At 38.9% G+C, this 21,849-nt stretch overlaps 1 protein-coding gene across 3 annotated transcripts in view; it reads left to right on the forward strand.

Moving 5' to 3' along the window:
• Positions 1-1,234: 1,234 nt before the first annotated feature.
• Positions 1,235-21,849, forward strand: part of LOC133639921 (endonuclease V-like) — a 156,571-nt gene continuing 135,956 nt past the window's right edge. For all 3 annotated transcript variants that reach the window (XM_062033617.1, XM_062033616.1, XM_062033615.1), the window contains exons 1-4: positions 1,235-1,368; positions 6,057-6,228; positions 12,613-12,747; positions 14,870-14,909. In XM_062033617.1, coding sequence (XP_061889601.1) covers positions 1,331-1,368; positions 6,057-6,228; positions 12,613-12,747; positions 14,870-14,909 — 385 coding nt within the window. In that variant the 5' untranslated portion in view covers positions 1,235-1,330. The remainder of the gene's footprint in view (positions 1,369-6,056; positions 6,229-12,612; positions 12,748-14,869; positions 14,910-21,849) is intronic.

Raw genomic sequence — 21,849 nt, forward strand, 5'->3', positions numbered from 1 at the left:
TGCTGCATTCATTTTAGTCTAGTCAGGGAGGTGAACAGGTGGGTGCCATGATTGGGTATACAAGCAGCTTCCATGAAATGCTCAGTCATTCACAAACAAGGATGGGGCGAGGGTCACCACTTTGTCAACAAATACGTGAGCAAATTGTTGAACAGTTTAAGAACATTTCTCAACGAGCTATTGCAAGGAATTTAGGGATTTCACCATCTACGGTCCGTAATATCATCAAAAGATCTGGAGAAAGGCCGAAAACCAACATTGAATGCCTGTGACATTCGATCCCACAGGCGGTACTGCATCAAAAAGCCACATCAGGGTGTAAATGATATCACCACATGGGCTCAGGAACACTTCAGAAAACCACTCTCAGTAACTACAGTTAGTCGCTCCATCTGTAAGTGCAAGTTAAAACTACTATGCGAAGCCAAAGCCATTTATCAACAATACCCAGAAACGCCGCCCCTGTGCAAACTTTTTTGCCATGTGTTGCTGCCATTCAATTCTAAGTTAATGATTATTTAAAAAAAAAAAAACAAGTTTCTCAGTTGGAACATTAAGTATCTTGTCTTTGCAGTCTATTCAATTGAATGTAAGTTGAAAAGGATTTGCAAATCATTGTATTCTGTTTTTATTTACCATTTACACAATGTGCCAACTAAACTGGTTTTGGGTTTTGTACTTACATCACATATATAAAACCTTAAGGGAGATGTTTGAATGTTTTTAAGGGCTTTATAGTCAGAATAGAGTGACTGCATTGTAAGTGGACTTTTGATCGCATTTAATTACGACTAAGAAAAAAAAATGCAGTTCCAACCACATCTCACAAAATATTGAATATTTCCTGAAGTTTGAATTTAGTTGTTTGATTTAAACTCGGTAGTCTCACAAATAAGAAAATATCAATTCAAAAAATCTTTTAACAATAATTCCCTTCCTTCCTTCTCCTGAAGCAACATGCCAACATGGCGGCCCTATTAGTGGGGGCAACGTTCCAATTTAAGCCATTGCGTGTACATTGAAAATAAATCATAACTCATTTGTCAACTGTTTACTTTATCGTCAACTTCAAAACACAACTACACGAAAACTAGAAAAAGTGACCGACAAATATTTATTTTCAGTTATTGTGCATTCGAGACAGTAATATATACCTGTGTTTGTATTGTTATTACTGCGATATTCCTTATAGCCACTAGAGAGCAGTGTTGCCCCTGTAATGTCTGATTGAGGCGGCGCGGTCACTCTGACGTCATGACACGGAAGTGGATTGGAATAGAACTGCTGTTCTTTCCATGTGTTTGTTTGGACTCTTTCACATTGTCAACAAATGTCTTCACCGGAGGATTTAGTCAAGCAGTGGGAAAGGTCAGACTGCCTTTTAATATTCTTAGCATTTGTCACTTCCTCTTACAAATTTGACATTTTGAAATGAAAGAGAAAAGCGGAGGTAATGTGTCGCAATAGTTACTTATCCAGTTATGAAGGAAATACATGACGAGGTGTGCTGTTAAGCAAACATGAGTCCAAAAGATGACGTTATAGATTGTGCACTTTTCAATGCGTTTTCTTTATTTTCATGACTATTTACAATGTAGATTGTCACTGAAGGCATCACAACTATGACACCTGTGAAGTGAAAACCATTTCAGGTGACTGCCTCTTGAAGCTCATGGAGAGAATACCAAGAGTGTGCAAAGCAGTAATCAGAGCAAATGGTGGCTATTTTGAAGGAACTAGAATATAAAACATGTTTTCAGTTATTCCACCTTATTTTGTTTGGTACAGTCGTGTAAAGAACATAATGTGGATGATGTTTGATAAGAAATTATCGAGTTCGAGCCCATTATCGAATCCTCTTATCCAACCGATTCCTTATCGATTCTCTTATCGATTCCAGATAGGTTGTTGTATATGAAAAAACCCCCACAATATTTGGTTGAACAAAAGCTCACTTTTATTTTATAAGAAAAAAATACAATAAAATAAATAAATAAATATTGACTGTTGTTACCCAAAGTGTATTAAGTGGGATTTTTCAGAAAAACAAATATATACAGTAACACAAAAACAACCTGTCTCTGTGATCACTATAGGTGTATAAATAATAATATAGTGTTAAATAAAATCAGACCCTTGGGCACAAAACTGAAAATAATACAGCTCTCCAAAAAGTGCACTTCTGCTGCTATTGGAACATACTAACTACACACACTTTGACACTAAGAACAACACAGTCATCAATCAACAATTCTTCTTCCCTTACATGAGAGCGAAGCCTGGCAATAATTGCATATTGCCTGTTCTGCCCTCACTACACGTGTTGAGGTTATACAGCTTGGCAGACAGCTAACAAACAATCCAAGACGTCTAATAAAGTTCCAAATCAGATTAATCCATTTAGGCTCTTTATTGTTTGTGATCTTGCTTTGTCTTTTCCTATCTTTACTTTTGTCTTGCACTGGACTGCTATTTTTTATTTTTTTCAAACTGAAATACACACAATGACAAATGTATAAGCTATGTGATTCAATTAACATACTGAAACTTAATACACAATATGTAAATATTAGCTTCACACAAATATACAGTACTATCATCAAACAAATACTTCTGAGTGTTGAAAGTATTTCGATGGTGGAAATACACGACTGGCAGCCATTTTAAGTCCTCAAAACATCCATTGAAACAGTGCACAAAAATCGTTTTTCAATAAACATCTTAGTTTTAAATTTAACCACTTTTTACTTTAATATTGAGTTATATAAACAAGTTAAACAGTTTACTTACAGACTTATCTTTTCCAAGGCTTGTAAGAGCTAACACAACTTGTCTACTTCTCAATTGTCTCATGAACTGAACTGACATTGTCAACCCGAAAGTGCCCAAAGTAATGACGCGTAGTATTTTCATATCGCCACAAGGTGTCAGTAAGAGTCTACAATCAAATGGGCATAACATTGCGTCTCACAGGGCATTTCCTGTGGGAAGGGATTCGTTCTCAGGGATTCGAATAAAGAACCAACTCTTTTTCTTTACTATAGTGGTCTCGCTAACGGGTACCGGTTCTCAAAAAGGGATTCGAGTCCAAAGACTCTGTTCTTTTCTTATCGAACAACCGGGAAAACCGGTTTCGAGCATCATCCCTACTCAGCGCAGACCTGAAAAAACTAATCATTGACTTGAACAAGTCAGGAAAGTCACTTGGAGCCATTTCAAAGCAGATTAAGGTCCCAAGAGCAACTGTGCAGACAATTGTTTGTGAGTATAAAGTGCATGGCACAGTTTTGTCACTGCCACGATCAAACTTCGGTGCGCTTCTTCCGCCCTGGCACCGCCACGTTGCTGTCTGACGTCACTACGCACCTTGCGTAATGACGTCATCCTCACCTGCAGGAACCGTTAAGGGAACTGTTTGAAAAAATGGCAAGTAATTCCAAGGAATTAACCCACTTTTCAATTCCCATCCCTACTCATCAGGGAGTACCGGTAGTCTTTGCCATTTACACGACTCTAGTCTTTTGACTTTAGTCTTTTTTACGCCCTACAAAGTGATTATTCTGGAAGTTATGTATTTATTATACGCTTACTGTTTTATTGTAAAGTGCAACATAGTTGTAGTTTTTATTACCAGATTTGAAGGTGCTGATTTTGCAGTATAAAATTGTTAATGCTAATCAGTAACATGTCTATGGCAAATCCAATGTAAGTGAGCATTGAGCTAGTGCATTTAGGAAAGTGTAGCCCCAGTGTACGTTTTCTATCAAATATGCTTGCTTTGTTGGCATTGAAATTAGTATTATTACCAATATATGTATAGACATATATATGTCTATACATATATTCAGTATGTATATATGTGTATATATGTATATACACATATATACAGTATGTATATATATGTGTATATATGTATATACACATATATGTATATAAATGTATATGTATATGTGTATATATGTATGTATATATGCATATGTATATGTATGTATGTATATAGGTTTATGTGTATATACATATATGTATATATATATATGTGTAAATGTTTATATGTGTGTCTATGTATTTATGTATATGTTTGTGTACATGTATATGCATATATGTACAGTATATACTGTATATATGTGTAAATGTGTTTATATGTATATATATGTGTATGTATATGTTTATATGTGTATATATGTGTATGTGTATATATGTATGTATATATGTGTATGTATATGTTTATGTGTATATGTATATGCATATATGTATATATACATATGTGTGTCGGCGCGGCCACCGCTGCTGCTCACTGCTCCCCTCACCTCCCAGGGGGTGATCAAGGGTGATGGGTCAAATGCAGAGAATAATTTCGCCACACCTCGTGTGTGTGTGACAATCATTGGTACTTTAACTTTAAATGTTTATATTAGGGCTGCAACAACTAATCGATTAAATCGATTAAAATCGATTATAAAAATAGTTGCCGATTAATTTAGTCATCGATTCGTTGGATCTATGCTATGCGCATGCGCAGAGGCTTTTTTAAAAAACAAAAAACTTTTTAAAAAATAAAAAATAAACCTTTATTTATAAACTGCAACATCTACGAACAGCTGAGAAACAATAATCAAAATAAGTATGGTGCCAGTATGCTGGTTTTTTTCAATAAAATACTGGAAAGGATAGAAATGTAGTTGGTCTCTTTTATCCGATTATTAATCGATTAATCGAAGTAGTAATCGACAGATTAATCGATTATCAAATTAATCGTTAGTTGCAGCCCTAGTTTATATATATATATATATATATATATATATATATATATATATATATATATATATATATATATATATATATATATATATATGTATATATATATATATATATATATATATGTATATATATATATATATATATATATATATATATATATATACATATATATATATGTATATATATATATATATATATATATATATATATATATATATATATATATATATATATATATATACATATATATATATGTATGTATATATATATATATATATATATATATATATATATATATATATATATATATATATATATATTAGGGCTGCAACAACTAATCGATTAAATCGATTAAAATCGATTATAAAAATAGTTGCAGATTAATTTAGTCATCGATTCGTTGGATCTATGCTATGCGCATGCGCAGAGGCTTTAAAAAATAAAAAAATAAAAAATAAAAATAAAAATAAAAAAAATCTTTATTTATAAACTGCAACATTTACCAACAGCTGAGAAACAATAATCAAAATAAGTATGGTGCCAGTATGCTGGTTTTTTTCAATAAAATACTGGAAAGGATAGAAATGTAGTTAGTCTCTTTTATCCGATTATTAATCGATTAATCGAAGTAATAATCAACAGATTAATCGATTATCAAATTAATCGTTAGTTGCAGCAATGTGTCAATGTATATATGTATGTATATGTTTGTGTATATGTATATGCATATATGTACAGTATATATATTTGTCTAAATATGTTATATATATATATATATATATATATATATATATATATATATATATATATATATATATATATATGTATATATATGTGAATATATATATATATATATATAATATATGTATATATATGTGAATATATATATATATATATATATAATATATGTATATATATGTGAATATATATATATATATATATACACGTAAAAATGTGTGTATTTGTGTATATATATATGTGTGTATATATGAAGTGGCATGTCTATGGCAAGTCCAATGTAAGTGAGCATTGAGCTAGTGCATTTAGAAAAGTGTAGCCTCAGTGTACGTTTTCTATCAAGTATGCTTGCTTTGTTGGCATTGAAATGAATAATATTACCGAGATGCAGTTTGGCTGAGTCCACCCTGCTGCTCGAGTGCTTGTTTGCCCGCCAAGTGTTTGAGCCGACCGACTCTGCAACCGTAGGTGAAGTCAGGTGCAACAAATGTGTCGAAATATGTCACCGTTTGATTTGAAGTGAATCGACGCATATTATCCAACATGTCGTTGTCGTGCAGCGAGCAGGACCACCTCAGACAGCAAGTAGTGGAGGAGGACACCCAAGCCTGGCAGAAGAACCTGGACTTCTCCGGCCTGGAGCGGGTGGGTGGACTGGACCTCTCCTTCATCAAAGGTGACGACATCAACGCCTGTGCCCAGCTTGTGGTGCTCAGCTACCCAGATCTGGAGGTGAGCTGTGTGTGTTCATGTAACGATAGCTTTTTGAAGTTCAAGGTTTGTTATCATTGTCATTCTCTTCATGTTGCCTGGGGTGACTTCAATTACGTTTGTCATACTCGACAACAGTTCAAGTCCTCCTTGACGCTCTCAATGGTCACCTGACAATTCTACTCAACATAAATAGGATTTTCCTGTGCAAGGATGATCTAAAGTTCCCGTGTGTTGCTGTGTCCTAGAGCAAATAACAATGATGGATGGCAACTTGTTAGTCTTGCGGACATGCCGTCAATGATTGTGTGAGCTGTAGGGCTGTCCCAAACTTTTTCCACTTTCAATACGATACTGAAATTTGAGCCTTTCCAACATTGATCGGATGCCATATCAGCAGGAATCATTTATACATTTATCATTCTGTAGTGTGTGGAATATTTGAAAATTCTCTCTTTTGACCGTCGAATCCAAGAATTGAATCGTTGAATCTTAAACTATTTGAAGATTTATGTATAAACACAAATGTATACATACACTACCGTTCAAAAGTTTGGGGTCACCCAAACAATTTTGTGGAATAGCCTTCATTTCTAAGAACAAGAATAGACTGTCGAGTTTCAGATGAAAGTTCTCTTTTTCTGGCCATTTTGAGTGTTTAATTGACCCCACAAATGTGATGCTCCAGAAACTCAATCTGCTCAAAGGAAGGTCAGTTTTGTAGCTTCTGTAACGAGCTAAACTGTTTTCAGATGTGTGAACATGATTGCACAAGGGTTTTCTAATCATCAATTAGCCTTCTGAGCCAATGAGCAAACACATTGTACCATTAGAACACTGGAGTGATAGTTGCTGGAAATGGGCCTCTATACACCTATGTAGATATTGCACCAAAAACCCGACATTTGCAGCTAGAATAGTCATTTACCACATTAGCAATGTATAGAGTGTATTTCTTTAAAGTTAAGACTAGTTTAAAGTTATCTTCATTGAAAAGTACAGTGCCTTTCCTTCAAAAATAAGGACATTTCAATGTGACCCCAAACTTTTGAACGGTAGTGTACATGTAAATCAAGTTTTGAGGCAGGATTGTAAAAAGTTGAGCTGTTGTAGCAACACATACTGGGTTTCGCCATCTTGCGCTGATGTCACGTTGTTATGCTGTATGGATATTGTACTTCCAGGCTTTATATACACATATGTATTAAGTATTACAGATTTGTGGTGTGTTTTCTATGGAAAAAATGCCTTTTTCCAGAGAAAAACGTGTCCAAAAATCTGCCATTATGTGTGTCACAAATGCAGAATACATTAGTACCTCAACTTACGAACTTAATTGGTTCTGTGACACAGCTCTTAACTCAGAACACTTGTACAAAACCCCAAACCAGTGAAGTTGGCACGTTGTGTAAATGGTAAATAAAAACAGAATACAATGATTTGTTAATCTTTTTCAACTTACCGTAATTTCCGGACTATAAGCCGCACCTGACTATAAGCCGCACCAGCTAAATTTAGGGGAAAATACACATTGCTCCATATAAAAGCCGCACCCGACTATAAGCCGCAGGGTTTTGATGTGTAATTACCGTAGTATATAGGGGTTCCTGCTACCACGGAGGGGATTGTCGGGACAGAGATGACTGTTTGGGAACACAAAGCGTCCCATTTATTAACAATAAATCTTTCAATCATTCAATCAAACTTTCACATCTTTGACATGGCGAACAGCATTCGTGCAGAGTACAAATAATACAACGGTGCAAAGTAATACAAAGTGCTCGCCTGTACGTTATCAAAATAACCAGCCTACAGGTATATGAAAAGTCAGTCTTTAATCATTGTGTCATCGTCTTCCTCCTGCGTACTAAAACCACCGAAATCCTCTTTGTCGGTGTCGGAGAAGAACAGGCCGTAAATAAGCCGCACCCTTGTATAAGCCGCAGGGACCAGAACGAGGGGAAAAACTAGCGGCTTATAGTCCGGAAATTACGGTATATTCAATTGAATAGACTGCAAAGACAAGATATTTAATGTTCCAACTGAGAAACTTATTTTTTTTGTTGCAAATAATCATTAACTTAGAATGTAATGGCAGCAACACATTGCAAAAAAGTTGGCACAGGGGCATTTTTACCACTGTGTTACATGGCCTTTCCTTTTAACAACACTCAGTAAACGTTTGGGAACTGAGGAGACCAATTTTTGAAGCTTTTCAGGTGGAATTCTTTGCCATTCTTGCTTGATGTACAGCTTAAGTTGTTCAACAGTCCGGGGTCTCCGTTGTGGTATTTTAGGCTTCATAATGCGCCACACATTTTCAATGGGAGACAGACAGGTCTGGACTACAGGCAGGCCAGTCTAGTACCTGCACTCATTTACTATGAAGCCACGCTGTTGTAACACGTGGCTTGGCATTGTCTTGCTGAAATAAGCAGGGGCGTCTACGATACCGTTGCTTGGATGGCAACATATGTTGCTCCAAAACCTGTATGTACCTTTCAGCATTAATGGTGCCTTCACAGATGTGTAAGTTACCCATGTCTTGGGCACTAATACACCCCCATACCATCACAGATGCTGGCTTTTCAACTTTGGGTCTAGAACAATCCGGGTGGTTCTTTTCGTCTTTGGTCCGGAGGACACGACATCCACAGATTCCAAAAACAATTTGAAATGTGGACTCGCCAGACCACAGAACACTTTTCCACTTTGCATCAGTCCATATTTGATGAGCTCGGGCCCAGCGAAGCTGGCAGCGTTTCTGAGTGTTGTTGAGAAATGGCTTTCGCTTTGCTTAGTACAGTTCTAACTTGCACTTACAGATGTAGCGACCAACTGTAGTTACTGACAGTGGTTTTCTGAAGTGTTCCTGAGCCCATGTGGTGATATCCTTTACACACTGATGTCGCTTTTTGATGCAGTGCCGCCTGAGGGATCGAAGGTCCGTAATATCGCTTACGTGCAGTGGTTTCTCCAGATTCTCTGAACCTTTTGATGATATTACGGATCGTAGATTGTGAAATCCCTAAATTCCTTGCAATAGCCCGTTGAGAAATGTTGTTCTTAAACTGTTCGACAATTTGCTCACACATTTGTTGACAAAGTGGTGACCCTCGCCCCATCCTTGTTTGTGAATGACTGAGCATTTCATGGAAGCTGCTTTTATACACAATCATGGCACCCACCTGTTCCCAATTAGCCTGTTCACTTGTGGGATGTTCCAAATAAGTGTTTGATGAACATTTCTCAACTTTCTCAGTCTTTTTTGCCACTTGTGCCAGCTTTTTTGAAACATGTTGCAGGCATCAAATTCCAAATGAGGTAATATTTGCAAAACATAACAAAGTTTTCCAGTTCGAACGTTAAGTATCTTGTCTTTGCAATCTATGTAGTAGAATATAAGTTGAAAAGGATTTGCAAATCATTGTATTCTGTTTTTATTTACCACTTACACAACGTGCCAAGGCAGTGTATTGCCCGTAGCCCCAATAAGGTGAAGTTAGGAACTAAATTGCTTTATTTTATTCATATGACACATTTTGTTATGTTACAGCCTTATTCCAAAATGGTATAATCATGTGCGCCCTATGGTCCGAAAAATATGGTACAGCCCCAAGTCTTTTTGAATATGATGCTGCAAACTTGGCACACCTCTCTTTGGGCAGTTTCGCCCATTCCTCTTTCAGCACCTCTCAAGCTCCATCACACTGGATGGGAAGTGTTGGTTTCATCCAGAATGTCTCTGTGCAGCATTCATCTTAGTCTAGTCAGGGAGGTGACCAAGAACCCGATGGTCACTCTGTCAGAGCTACAGCATTCCTCTGTGGAGAGAGGAGAGCCTTCTAGAACAGGGGTGTCAAACGTACGGCCCGCGGGCCGGATCAGGCTTGCCAACAGGTTTTTTCCGGCCCGTGTGATGAGTTTGCCAAGTATAAAAATTAACTGCTATTTTTTTTTTATACGAAAGAAACTGTTGTCCTAAATATGTCCACAGGATGTCATAATAGCAATTCTGTTAGGCAAGCAAAAAAGGGTGACTGTGGCTCCTCCTCCTCAACCCACATGAAACTGAAAACCTGCCGTTTTATTTCTTCTGCTTCGAACACATCGTCGTTTGGCACCCTCGTCGCCCCAAAATGTCTGTCAAACACAAGAAAAGTGAACTTAACCTCAGTTTCTTACGGTTTGTTGAGTTAGCACTGGATTGATACGTGGACATGACAAAGGAGGTATTTGATTGTATTTGATAAACACAACATGTTTACATGTTGTGTTTTTTGTTCAATCCCAGAAAGACTGTGACTTAAAGTTTAAAGGCCTACTGAAATTTTTTTAAAAATTTAAACGGGGATAGCAGATCCATTCTATGTGTCATACTTGATCATTTCGCGATATTGCCATATTTTTGCTGAAAGGATTTAGTAGAGAACATCGACGATAAAGTTCGCAACTTTTGGTCGCTGATAAAAAAAAGCCTTGCCTGTACCGGAAGTAGCGTGACGTCGCAGGTTGAAGGGCTCCTCACATTTCCCCATTGTTTACACCAGCAGCGAGAGCGATTCGGACCGAGAAAGCGACGATTACCCCATTAATTTGAGCCAGGATGAAAGATTCGTGGATGAGGAATGTGAGAGTGAAGGATTAGAGTGTAGTGCAGGACGTATCTTTTTTCGCTCTGACCGTAACTTGGGTAAAAGGGCTCATTGGATTCCACACTTTCTCCTTTTTCTATTGTGGATCACGGATTTGTATTTTAAACCACCTCGGATACTATATCCTCTTGAAAATGAGAGTCGAGAACGCGAAATGGACATTCACAGTGACTTTTATCTCCACGACAATACATCGGCGAAGCACTTTAGCTACGGAGCTAACGTGATAGCATTGTGCTTAAATTCAGATAGAAACAAAAGATATAAGCCCCTGACTGGAAGGATAGACAGAAGATCAACAATACTACCAAACACTGGACCTGTAACCACACGGTTAATGCTGTGCCGCCTGTCGAAACCTAGCAATGCTGTTGCTAACGACGCCATTGAAGCTAACTTAGCTACGGGACCTCGTCAGAGCTATGATAAAAACATTAGCGCTCCACCTACGCCAGCTCTCATCTGCTCATCAACACCCGTGCTCACCTGCGTTCCAGCGATCGACGGCGCGACGAAGGACTTCACCCGATCATCGATGCGGTCGGCGGCTAGCGTCGGATAGCGCGTCTGCTATCCAACTCAAAGTCCTCCTGGTTGTGTTGCTGCAGCCAGCCGCCAATACACCGATCCCACCTACAGCTTTCTTCTTTGCTGTCTCCATTGTTCATTAAACAAATTGCAAAAGATTCACCAACACAGATGTCCAGAATACTGTGGAATTTTGCGATGAAAACAGAGCTGTTTGTATTGTGGTACAATGTGTCCCAATACTTCCGCTTCAACCATTGACGTCACGCGCATACGTCATCATACATAGACGTTTTCAACCCGAAGTTTCCCGGGAAATTTCAAATTGCACTTTATAAGTTAACCCGGCCGTATTGGCATGTGTTGCAATGTTAAGATTTCATCATTGATATATAAACTATCAGACTGCGTGGTCGGTAGTAGTGGCTTTCAGTAGGCCTTTAATCCTGGTTTTGTAGACACACTGAGACCAAGTCTAAGCTCAGTGTGTTTTTGAAGCTGCACCAATGTCCTCAGAACTTTCAACAAACTTGAAGTGTTTCGTCCAGAGGATTAGTTGTGATTTGTACGTTTTTTAGAATGTGCTAGTTCTATTTTTTGGCAGAAGTGAAACAAAGAAAACGACCTGGAGTTGTCTTTATTTTTAAGTTATCATGCCATGATTTAACAATTACGGCCCACTTGGGAATAGATTTTCCTCCATGCGGCCCCTGAGCTAAAATGAGTTTGACACCCCTGTTCTAGAAGGACAACCATCTCTGCAACAATCCACCAATCAGGCAAAAATAATGAAACAAAACTGTCAGAAGATAATTTTACCAAAGTTGTTCATATATTGATATAATTCTGCGAGATATCAATCAAAAATGTATTTGTCGTGCATATCCCTTACACTCATTATAGCATCTGCACTTCTGGTGGCACATATCTTCTTTGGATGTTGTTTATGCCTGTGTTTTCAGCATTGGCACAAATATTGTCGTGAGGGAACATTTTGAGTTTGGTCCACACACCTGTGCAGCTTGTGTCCTCTGGCCATGTTGTTGCGGTACTTTATTTCAGACAATTCTGCAGAGCCTCTCTGCTGCCGTTCCATATGCATATTGAAGCACCTCCAAGGCCCTCATGAGCATCACAATCATTTACATGCAGCCTTTGACATGGACACTCAGATTGAAGAGTAATGCTGCACCTCTTTGACTGTTTTTGTTCCCCCTCTCAGGTGCTGTATGAAGACACTCAGATGGTGACCCTGACAGCACCGTACATCGCAGGCTTCCTGGCCTTCCGGGAAACACCTTTTGTCTTGGACGCGCTGCAGCGGCTAGAAAGGGACAAACCCGCTCTTCTGCCTCAGGTCAGCTCGCATTGTACACCGTCTTCCCAGTTTAAGAAGGGAATAAAAAGTTTAGAGGGGCATACAGTGGGGGATTCTGTACTGATTTTGTAATTGTACCCTCTTACACATATATGAACCGTCCATTTTTATGGTAGGGTTATTGTAACAAAAAGAGACAAAGTAAAAATAAAATAAAATACAAATAAAAGTTGTGAAATAATTTGTATTTTATTGATTTATTTGATCCAAATCCAAAATGTTGTTGGCATGCACAGAGGTCAGACATGTGCCAAGTGTTGTGGTGGCACAAAACCCAAAACCAGCGAAGTTGGCACGTTGTGTAAATGGTAAATAAAAACAGAAAACAAAGATTTGCAAATCCTTCTCAACCTATATTCAGTTGAATAGACTGCAAAGACAAGATATTTAACGTTCAAACTGGTAAACTTAGTTATTTTTTGCAAATATTAGCTCATTTGGAATTTGATGCCTGCAACATGTTTCAAAAAAGCTCGCACAAGTGGCAAAAAAGACTGAGAAAGTTGAGGAATGCTCATCAAACACTTATTTGGAACATCCCACAGGTGAACAGGCTAATTGGGAACAGGTGGGTGCCATGATTGGGTGTAAAAGCAGCTTCCATGAAACGCTCAGTCATTCACAAACAAGGATGGGGCGAGGGTCACCACTTTGTGAACAAATGCGTGAGCAAATTGTCGAACAGTTTAAGAACAACGTTTCTCCACGAGCTATGGCAAGGAATTTAGGAATTTCAACATCTACGGTCCGTAATGTCATCAAAAGGTTCAGAGAATCTGGAGAAATCACTGCACGTGAGCGATATTACGGACCTTCGATCCCTCAGGCGGTACAGCATCAAAAAGCGACATCGGTGTGTGAAGGATATCACCACACGGGCTCAGGAACACTTCAGAAAACAACTGTCAGTAACTGCAGTCCATCGCTACATCTGCAAGTGCAAGTTAAAACTCTACTATGCAAAGCGAAAGCCATTTATCAACAACACCCAGAAACGCCGCCGGCTTCGCTGGGCCTGAGCTCATCTAAGATGGACTGATGCAAAGTGAAAAAGTGTTCTGTGGTCTGACGAGTACACATTTCAAATTATTTTTGGAAACTGTGGATGTCATGTCCTCTGGAACAAAGAGGAAAAAAAACATCCGGATTGTTCTAGGCGCAAAGTTGAAAAGCCAGCATCTGTGATGGTATGGGGGTGTATTAGTGCTCAAGGCATGGGTAACTTACACATCTGTGAAGGCACCATTAATGCTGAAAGGTACATACAGGTTTTGGAGCAACATAAGTTGCCATCCAAGCAACGTTATCATGGACGCCCCTGCTTATTTCAGCAAGACAATGCCAAGCCACGTGTTACAACGGCCTAGCTTCGTAGTAAAAGAGTGCGGGTACTAGACTGGCCTGCAGTCCAGACCTGTTTCCCATTGAAAATGTGTGGCGCAATATGAAGCCTAAAATACCACAACAGAGACCCCGGACTGTTGAACAACTTAAGTTGTACATCAAGCAAGAATGGGAAATAATTCCACCTGAAAAGCTTCAAAAATTGGTCTCCTCGGTTCCCAAACGTTTACTGAGTGTTGTTAAAAGGAAAGGCCATGTAACACAGTGGTAAAAACGCCCCTGTGCCAACTTTCTAAGTTAATGATTATTTGCAAAAAAAAAATAGTTTCTCCATTTGAACATTAAATATCTTGTCTTTGCAGTCTATTCAATTGAATATACGTTGAAAAGGATTTGCAAATCATTGTATTCTGTTTTTATTTACCATTTACACAACGTGCCAACTTCACTGGTTTTGGGTTTTGTATAACAGAACAGAAGTGACGGGACAAGCAAAGGGATCATAGCGTGAATGCACAGTGTGAGGGCAGGCTACCGGGGGGTGGCTAGGGAGGTGGGGGGCAGTAGAGGGAGGAGGAATGGTGTCCAAGTCCTGCACAGTACAAATAGCCTGCTGTGAGTACACCCTTCGGGCAAGTTCAACCCCCCCGCCCCCTCCCAAACATATTTTACATTTTATTGTGGCAAACCATTGCTGATGACTGTTTAATGCTTCAAATAGATTTGAGTACTAATGGTTGTACATGTGTCCCAATAGGTGGTGTTTGTGGACGGCAATGGTCTCCTTCACTACAGAGGTATGGGAAAATAATTTGGCACTAAAACTGCAATCACATATCCCAACCGACCACTTCAACCGGTTATTGATAGACCGATGCACACCTGTGTACACATATTGCAATTGCTCCTCTAGAACAGTGTTTTTCAACCACACTAGTGTGCCGTGAGATACAGTCTGGTGTGCCGTGGGAGATGATCTAATTTCACATATTTGGGTTAAAACATTTTTTGCAAACCAGTAATTATAGTCTGCAAATGATGTGTTGTTTTTGTTGAGTGTCGGTGCTGTCTAGAGCTCGGCAGAGTAACCGTGTAATACTCTTCCATATCAGTAGGTGGCATCCGGTAGCCAAATGCTTTGTAAATGCAGGTAAAAAGGTGTCTTATGCTTAAACCAAAAATAAACAAAAGGTGAGTGCCCTGAAGAAAAGGCATTGAAGCTTAGGGAAGGCTATGCAGAACTAAACTAAAACTGAACTGGCTACAAAGTAAACAAAAACAGAATGCTGGACAACAGCAAAAACTTACTGTGGAGCAAAGACGGCGTCCACAATATACATCCGAACATGACATGACAATCAACAATGTCCCCACAAAAAAAGATAAAAACAACTGAAATATTCTTGATTGCTAAAACAAAGTAGATGCGGGAAATATCGCTCAAAGGAAGACATGAAACTGCTACAGGAAAATACCAAAAAAAGAGAAAAAGCCACCAAAATAGGAGCGCAAGACAAGAACTAAAACACTACACACAGGAAAACAGCAAAAAACTCAAAATAAGTCACGGTGTGATGTGACAGGTGGTGACAGTACACCTCCTTTGAGACAAGAGCTATATTGATGCATGCTTGGTTATGGTTTAAAGTCATATCCAACAATTGTGACAACAACTTTGTACTGTTAACTGAGTTTATGATTTCTGCTGGTGGTGTGCCTCCGGATTTTTTCAACGCAAAAAATGTGCCTTGGCTCAAAAAAGGTTGAAAAACACTGCTCTCGAAGACTATGTAGTTTGTGTAATAAAATATCAATTATGTTAAGATGAGAGTCGGTGTATTGCCCGTAGCCCCAAAAAGGTCAAGTTTGTAACTTAATTGCTTTATCTTATTCATATGACAAATTCTATGTTACAGCCTTATTCCAAAATAGTATAATCACCAATTTTTGAAGCTTTTCAGGTGGAATTATTTCCCATTCTTGCTTGATGTACAGCTTAACTTGTTCAATTAAGTTGTATTTTAGGCTTCATATTGCGCCACACATTTTAAATGGGAGACAGGTCTGGACTACAGGCAGGCCAGTCTAGTACCTGCAGTCTTTTACTACGAAGCCACGCTGTTGTAACACATGGCTTGGCATTGTCTTGCTGATATAAGCAGGGGCGTCCATGATAACGTTGCTTGGATGGCAACATATGTTGCTCCAAAACCTGTATGTACCTTTCAGCATTAAAAAATATGGTACAGCCCTGAGTCTTTTTCAATACGATGCCACAAGCTTGGCACACCTAACTTTTGGCAGTTTCACCCATTGCTCTTTGCAGCACCTCTTAAGCTCCATCATACTCGATGGGAAGTGTTGATTTTCATTCAGAATGTCTCTGTACATTGCTGCATTCATCTTGGTCTAGTCAGGGACGTGACCAAGAACCTGATGGTCACTCTGTCAGATTTACAGCATTTGTCTGTGGAGAGAAGAACTTTCTAGAACAGGGGTGTCAAACTAATTTTAGCTCAAGGGCCGCATGAAGGAAAATCTATTCCCACGCAGGCCGGACTGGTAAAATAATGGCATAATGACTTAAAAATAAAGACAATTTAAGATTATTTTCTTTGTCTCACTTTGGCCAAAATTGAACAACAAATAATCCTCTTGGCAAAACACTTGACGTAAATTGAAAACTCTTAGGAAAAAATTGGTGCAGTTTCAAAAACACCATGAAGAACACAATGAACTTAGACTTTGTCTCATTGTTTTTACAAAAGCCATTGAACTTTAAGCACTTCCTGTTTAGCCTTCTAACGTAGGCAGTTTATTAAAAACGTTTGGAAAAGCAACCGATTGTTTCCACAAACCGCCGCGTTGGTGAAATCCGCATACTGCCACAACACATTCATTTATCATCATTCAAATATTACAATTATAATGAGTGAGTTCGGCAGGCTTATCGTCGCATTGTGGGGAATGGGGTATTGGTGCGTGCAAACAGCAACAGGCGGCTGTGGCCTGCGGGCCGGTTCTAATACTAATCAAACATCATCCTGGGCGCCATAGATCTGGCCCGCAGGTCTTGACTTTGACACCTAGGTTCTCGGTTCTGCAGCAAACCACCAATCAGGCATGTATGGTAGAGTGGCCAGATGAAAGTCAATTCTTTGTAAAAAGTTTGCCAAAATGCACCTGAAAGACTCTCAGACCAAGAGAAATAAAATGATCTGGTCTGATGAGACAAAGATTGAACTCTTTGGTGTGAATGCCAGACATGTTTTTGGAGGAAACCAGGCACCACTCACCATTTTAACAGACAAGAATGGTGGTTTCCAGCAGCAGGAACTGGGAGACAGGTCAGGATAGAGGGAAAGATGAATGCAGCAATGTACAGAGACATCTTGGATGAAAACCAACCTTTTCCCTCCAACCTGATGGAGCTTGAGAAGTGCTGCAAAGAGGAATGGGCAAAACCGTTTAAAGATGTGCCAAAAAAGACTTAAGGCTGTATTTTTTGGACCAAAGGGCGCACCAGATTATAAGGCACACTGCCAATCAGGTCTATTTTCATACAAAATGTTAGGTTATGCCCCAAGCGGGAACCCAGGAGCAAGGAGGAGATGACAGCCCTGAGTGCAAGAAGCTTTAATCCAGAGCTCGGGAGGAGATAAAAAAAAAAAATGGTCCAGGAGGGATTAGCCTACGCCATGAAAAAACTAGTAAAAAACAAAGTACAAAACAAAGGTGCCTCGAGGGAGGCAAGGAGGAGGCTGAGCACAAAAAAAGTCATTTTCTATTACTCACTAGAAAGTATAGAGGAAATACTTAGAGCTGGCAGAACTGGACCAGGAGCAGGCATGTGGCTTGACAACAGAGAAAGATCCAACACCACCAGGTGGAAACAATCAGCTTCAGAAGCCTGGTGGTGAATGCTTACAGGTGCACTCAAGAAAACAAAAAGGAGGGGTGCAATGACAAAAATGCAACACAAAAGGCGCGTCGTATTATAAGGCGCATTAAAGAAAGGCCTACTGAAAGCCACTACTACCGACCACGCAGTCTGATAGTTTATACATCAATGATGAAATCTTAACATTGCAACACATGCCAATACGGCCGGTATGATGATGCCTGCGTGTGACGTCACGGATTGTGCGGACATTTTGGGACAGCATTGTGGCCAGCTATTAAGTCGTCTGTTTTCATCGCAAAATCCCACAGTATTCTGGACATCTGTGTTGGTGAATCTTTTGCAATTTGTTCAATGAACAATGGAGACAGCAAAGAAGAAAGCTGTAGGTGGGAAGCGGTGTATTTCGGCCGGCTGCAGCAACACAAACACGTAGCCGATGTTTCATTGTTTACATTCCCGAAAGATGACAGTCAAGCTTTACCATTGGCCTGTGGAGAACTGGGACAACAGAGACTCTTACTAGGAGGACTTTGAGTTGGATACGCAGACGCGGTACCATGAGTACGTACGCAGCTGCGGCTTCCAAACATTTGATCGCTTGCCCGTACGTGCTTGCCGCTATGTGCATGTCACGTACGTAACTTTGGGGAAATATATGTGCTGTATGAACTTTGGGGAGGTGAACGGTACTTTGGGCTGTGGGATTGAGTGTGTTGTGCGGGTGTTTGAGTTGTATTGGTGGGTTATATGGACGGGAGGGGGGAGGTGTTTGTTATGCGGGATTAATTTGTGGCATATTAAATATAAGCCTGGTTGTGTTGTGGCTAATAGAGTATATATATGTCTTGTGTTTATTTACTGTTTTAGTCATTCCCAGCTGAATATCAGGTCCCACCCGCCTCTCACAGCATCTTCCCTATCTGAATCGCTTCCACTGCCCTCTAGTCCTTCACTCTCACTTTCCTCATCCACAAATCTTTCATCCTCGCTCAAATTATTGGGGAAATCGTCGCTTTCTCAGTCCGAATCGCTCTCGCTGCTGGTGGCCATGATTGTAAACAATGTGCAGATGTGAGGAGCTCCATAACCGGTGACGTCACACGCATATCGTCTGCTACTTCCAGTACAGGCAAGGCTTTTTTATCAGCGACCAAAAGTTGCAAACTTTATCGTCGATGTTCTCTACTAAATCCTTTCAGCAAAAATATGGCAATATCGCGAAATGATCAAGTATGACACATAGAATGGACCTGCTATCCCCGTTTAAATAAGAAAATCGCATTTCAGTAGGCCTTTAAAGGGGTCATGATATATATTTTTTCTAAAAGTAAAACGCTTCCTTGTGGTCTACATAACATGTGATGGTGGTTCTTTGGTCAAAATGTTGCATGGATTATATTTTACAGATCCTCTTCAAATCCCTTTCTGACAGTCTCTTTAGGATGCGCCGTTTTGTGGGCGGTCTTATTTACGTGGCTTCACTTCGACAGGATCTTCTCTTTGTTGTAGTTTTTAGCGCTTCCATAGCGAGTCTACTGACCGATATAAGTTAAAACTAGAGATGTCCGATAATATCGGCCTGCCGATATCGGCTGATAAATGCTTTAAAATGTAATATCAGAAATTATCGGTATCGTTTTTTTTTACTATCGGTATCGTTTTGTTTTTTGTTTTTTCAATTAAATCAACATAAAAAACACAAGATACACTTACAATTAGTACACCAACCCAAAAAACCTCCCTCCCCCATTTACACTCATTCACACAAAAGGGTTGTTTCTTTCTGTTATTAATATTCTGGTTCCTACATTATATATCAATATAGATCAATACAGTCTGCAAGGGATACAGTCTGTAATCACACATGATTGTGCGTGCTGCTGGTCCACTAATAGTACTAACCTTTAACAGTTAATTTTAGTCATTTTCATTCATTACTAGTTTCTATAAAACTGTTTTTATATTGTTTTACTTTCTTTTTTATTCAAGAAAATGTTTTTAATTTATTCATCTTATTTTATTTTATTAATTTTTTTTAAAAAGGACCTTATCTTCACCATACCTGGTTGTCCAAATTAGGCATAATAATGTGTTAATTCCACGACTGTATGTATCGAAATCTGTATCGGTTGATATCGGTATCGGTAATTAAGAGTTGGACAATATCGGAATATCGGCAAAAAGCCATTATCGGACATCCCTAGTTAAAACTGTACGCTACTTTATATTAGAAATGGCAACAGCGGAGGAGAAATGCCTCCAGACAACAGGATAGAGGAAAAGAAGGATCTTATTGACTACTGTGTCGCCACGGACTACAATGGCAGACCCGCGCAAATTTTCGGGACTTATGCAGATTGCAATAGGTAAGAAAAGCTGGTTTTGCACAATAGGGCAAAATAAAATGCCAGATAATGTCCCATAACACTGACCTCAACCCTTTTGTGCCAAAAAAGATTTAAAGAACTTTGCCAATTTTTCACAGTTGTGTGCGGTGCAGAATGAAGAAACATAAGGCGGCGTGCAGGTCAAATAATTGTATTCTTTATTAATAGCATCAAACAGCAGAAACAAAAAGCTCATGCACACTGACAATGCGCTCTGACAAAAGGCAAACAGTGGTATACGATACAAACATAAAACAAGTCATCAATCAATTTTTCTAATAATATGAATCCAGTTCCTAACAGGTGAACCAGAAGGATTTTAAATACACCTAATCAATTGAAAACCGGTACGCTGGAGGAAAACAGCAAATCCTATAGGAACTGAACAGGTTCAATAAACAATAAAACTTAAAAAATAGAAACGCCAGGACAGGAAGTTATACAGAACACAGGAAAATAACTGACAAAGTCCAAAGTGTCATGTGGGTCATGACAAGACTGGTCAAATATTCAGCCTAAATTGTGCCAGAAGCTTGCTGTTGGCTACAAAAAGTGTCAAAAAATTGATAAGACAAGACATTTCACCAAGTATTAGTGGGGGTGGGCGTTTACACTGTAATAGGATAGGATAGGACGGGGGTCAGCAACCCCCAACCAACATTTTTAAAAAAGGATTGAAAATGGAAAAAGATGGGGAACCTTTTTTTTTTTGGTTTAGTATGTTTTTTTGTTTGAGGATAAACATGACGGAAACCTTCCCAATTGTTAGAACTACCACTGTTTAATAAGTTTGTGTGTATGCTTCACTGATGAGGGTATTTGGTCAACATCGTTTTGTCCTACTAATTTCGGCGGTTCTTGAACTCACCACAGTGTGGACTGTGACGCAACACGTTGTTTACATGTAAAATCTTCCACTCCTTCTTTGTCTCGTTTTGTCCACCAAACATTTTATGCTGTGTGTGAATGCACAAAGGTGAGCTTGGTTGATGTTATTGACTTGTTGGAGTGCTAATCAGGCATATTTGGTCAGTGCATGACTGCAAGCTAATCAATGCTAACATGCTATTTAGGCTAGCTGTACGTACATATTGCATCATTATGCCTCATTTGTAGGTAAATTTGAGCTCATTTGATTTCCTTTACTTTTATCCTCTTTGTATTTAATTTATATTTGCATGTCTCATGGTACATTATCTGTATGTAGTATTGGCTACATTTCTGATAGTTGTCTGTATGCCATGTTGTTCCAGACCACAGCAAACATTACCTAGCTTGCCAAAGATGGTAATAAATCCATTAGAAGAAGACAGCCTGAAATTTCCTTTACCTTTGGCCATTGAAAGCCAGTCATATCCAGGAGTTATCTCACCTTCTGAGTAGCCTCTGATTTACTAATGGTAAATGGTAAATGGGTTGTACTTGTATAGCGCGTTTCTACCTTTT

The sequence above is a fragment of the Entelurus aequoreus genome, linkage group LG22 (assembly GCF_033978785.1).
Source record: "Entelurus aequoreus isolate RoL-2023_Sb linkage group LG22, RoL_Eaeq_v1.1, whole genome shotgun sequence".
NCBI classification, from domain to species: Eukaryota; Metazoa; Chordata; class Actinopteri; order Syngnathiformes; family Syngnathidae; genus Entelurus; species Entelurus aequoreus.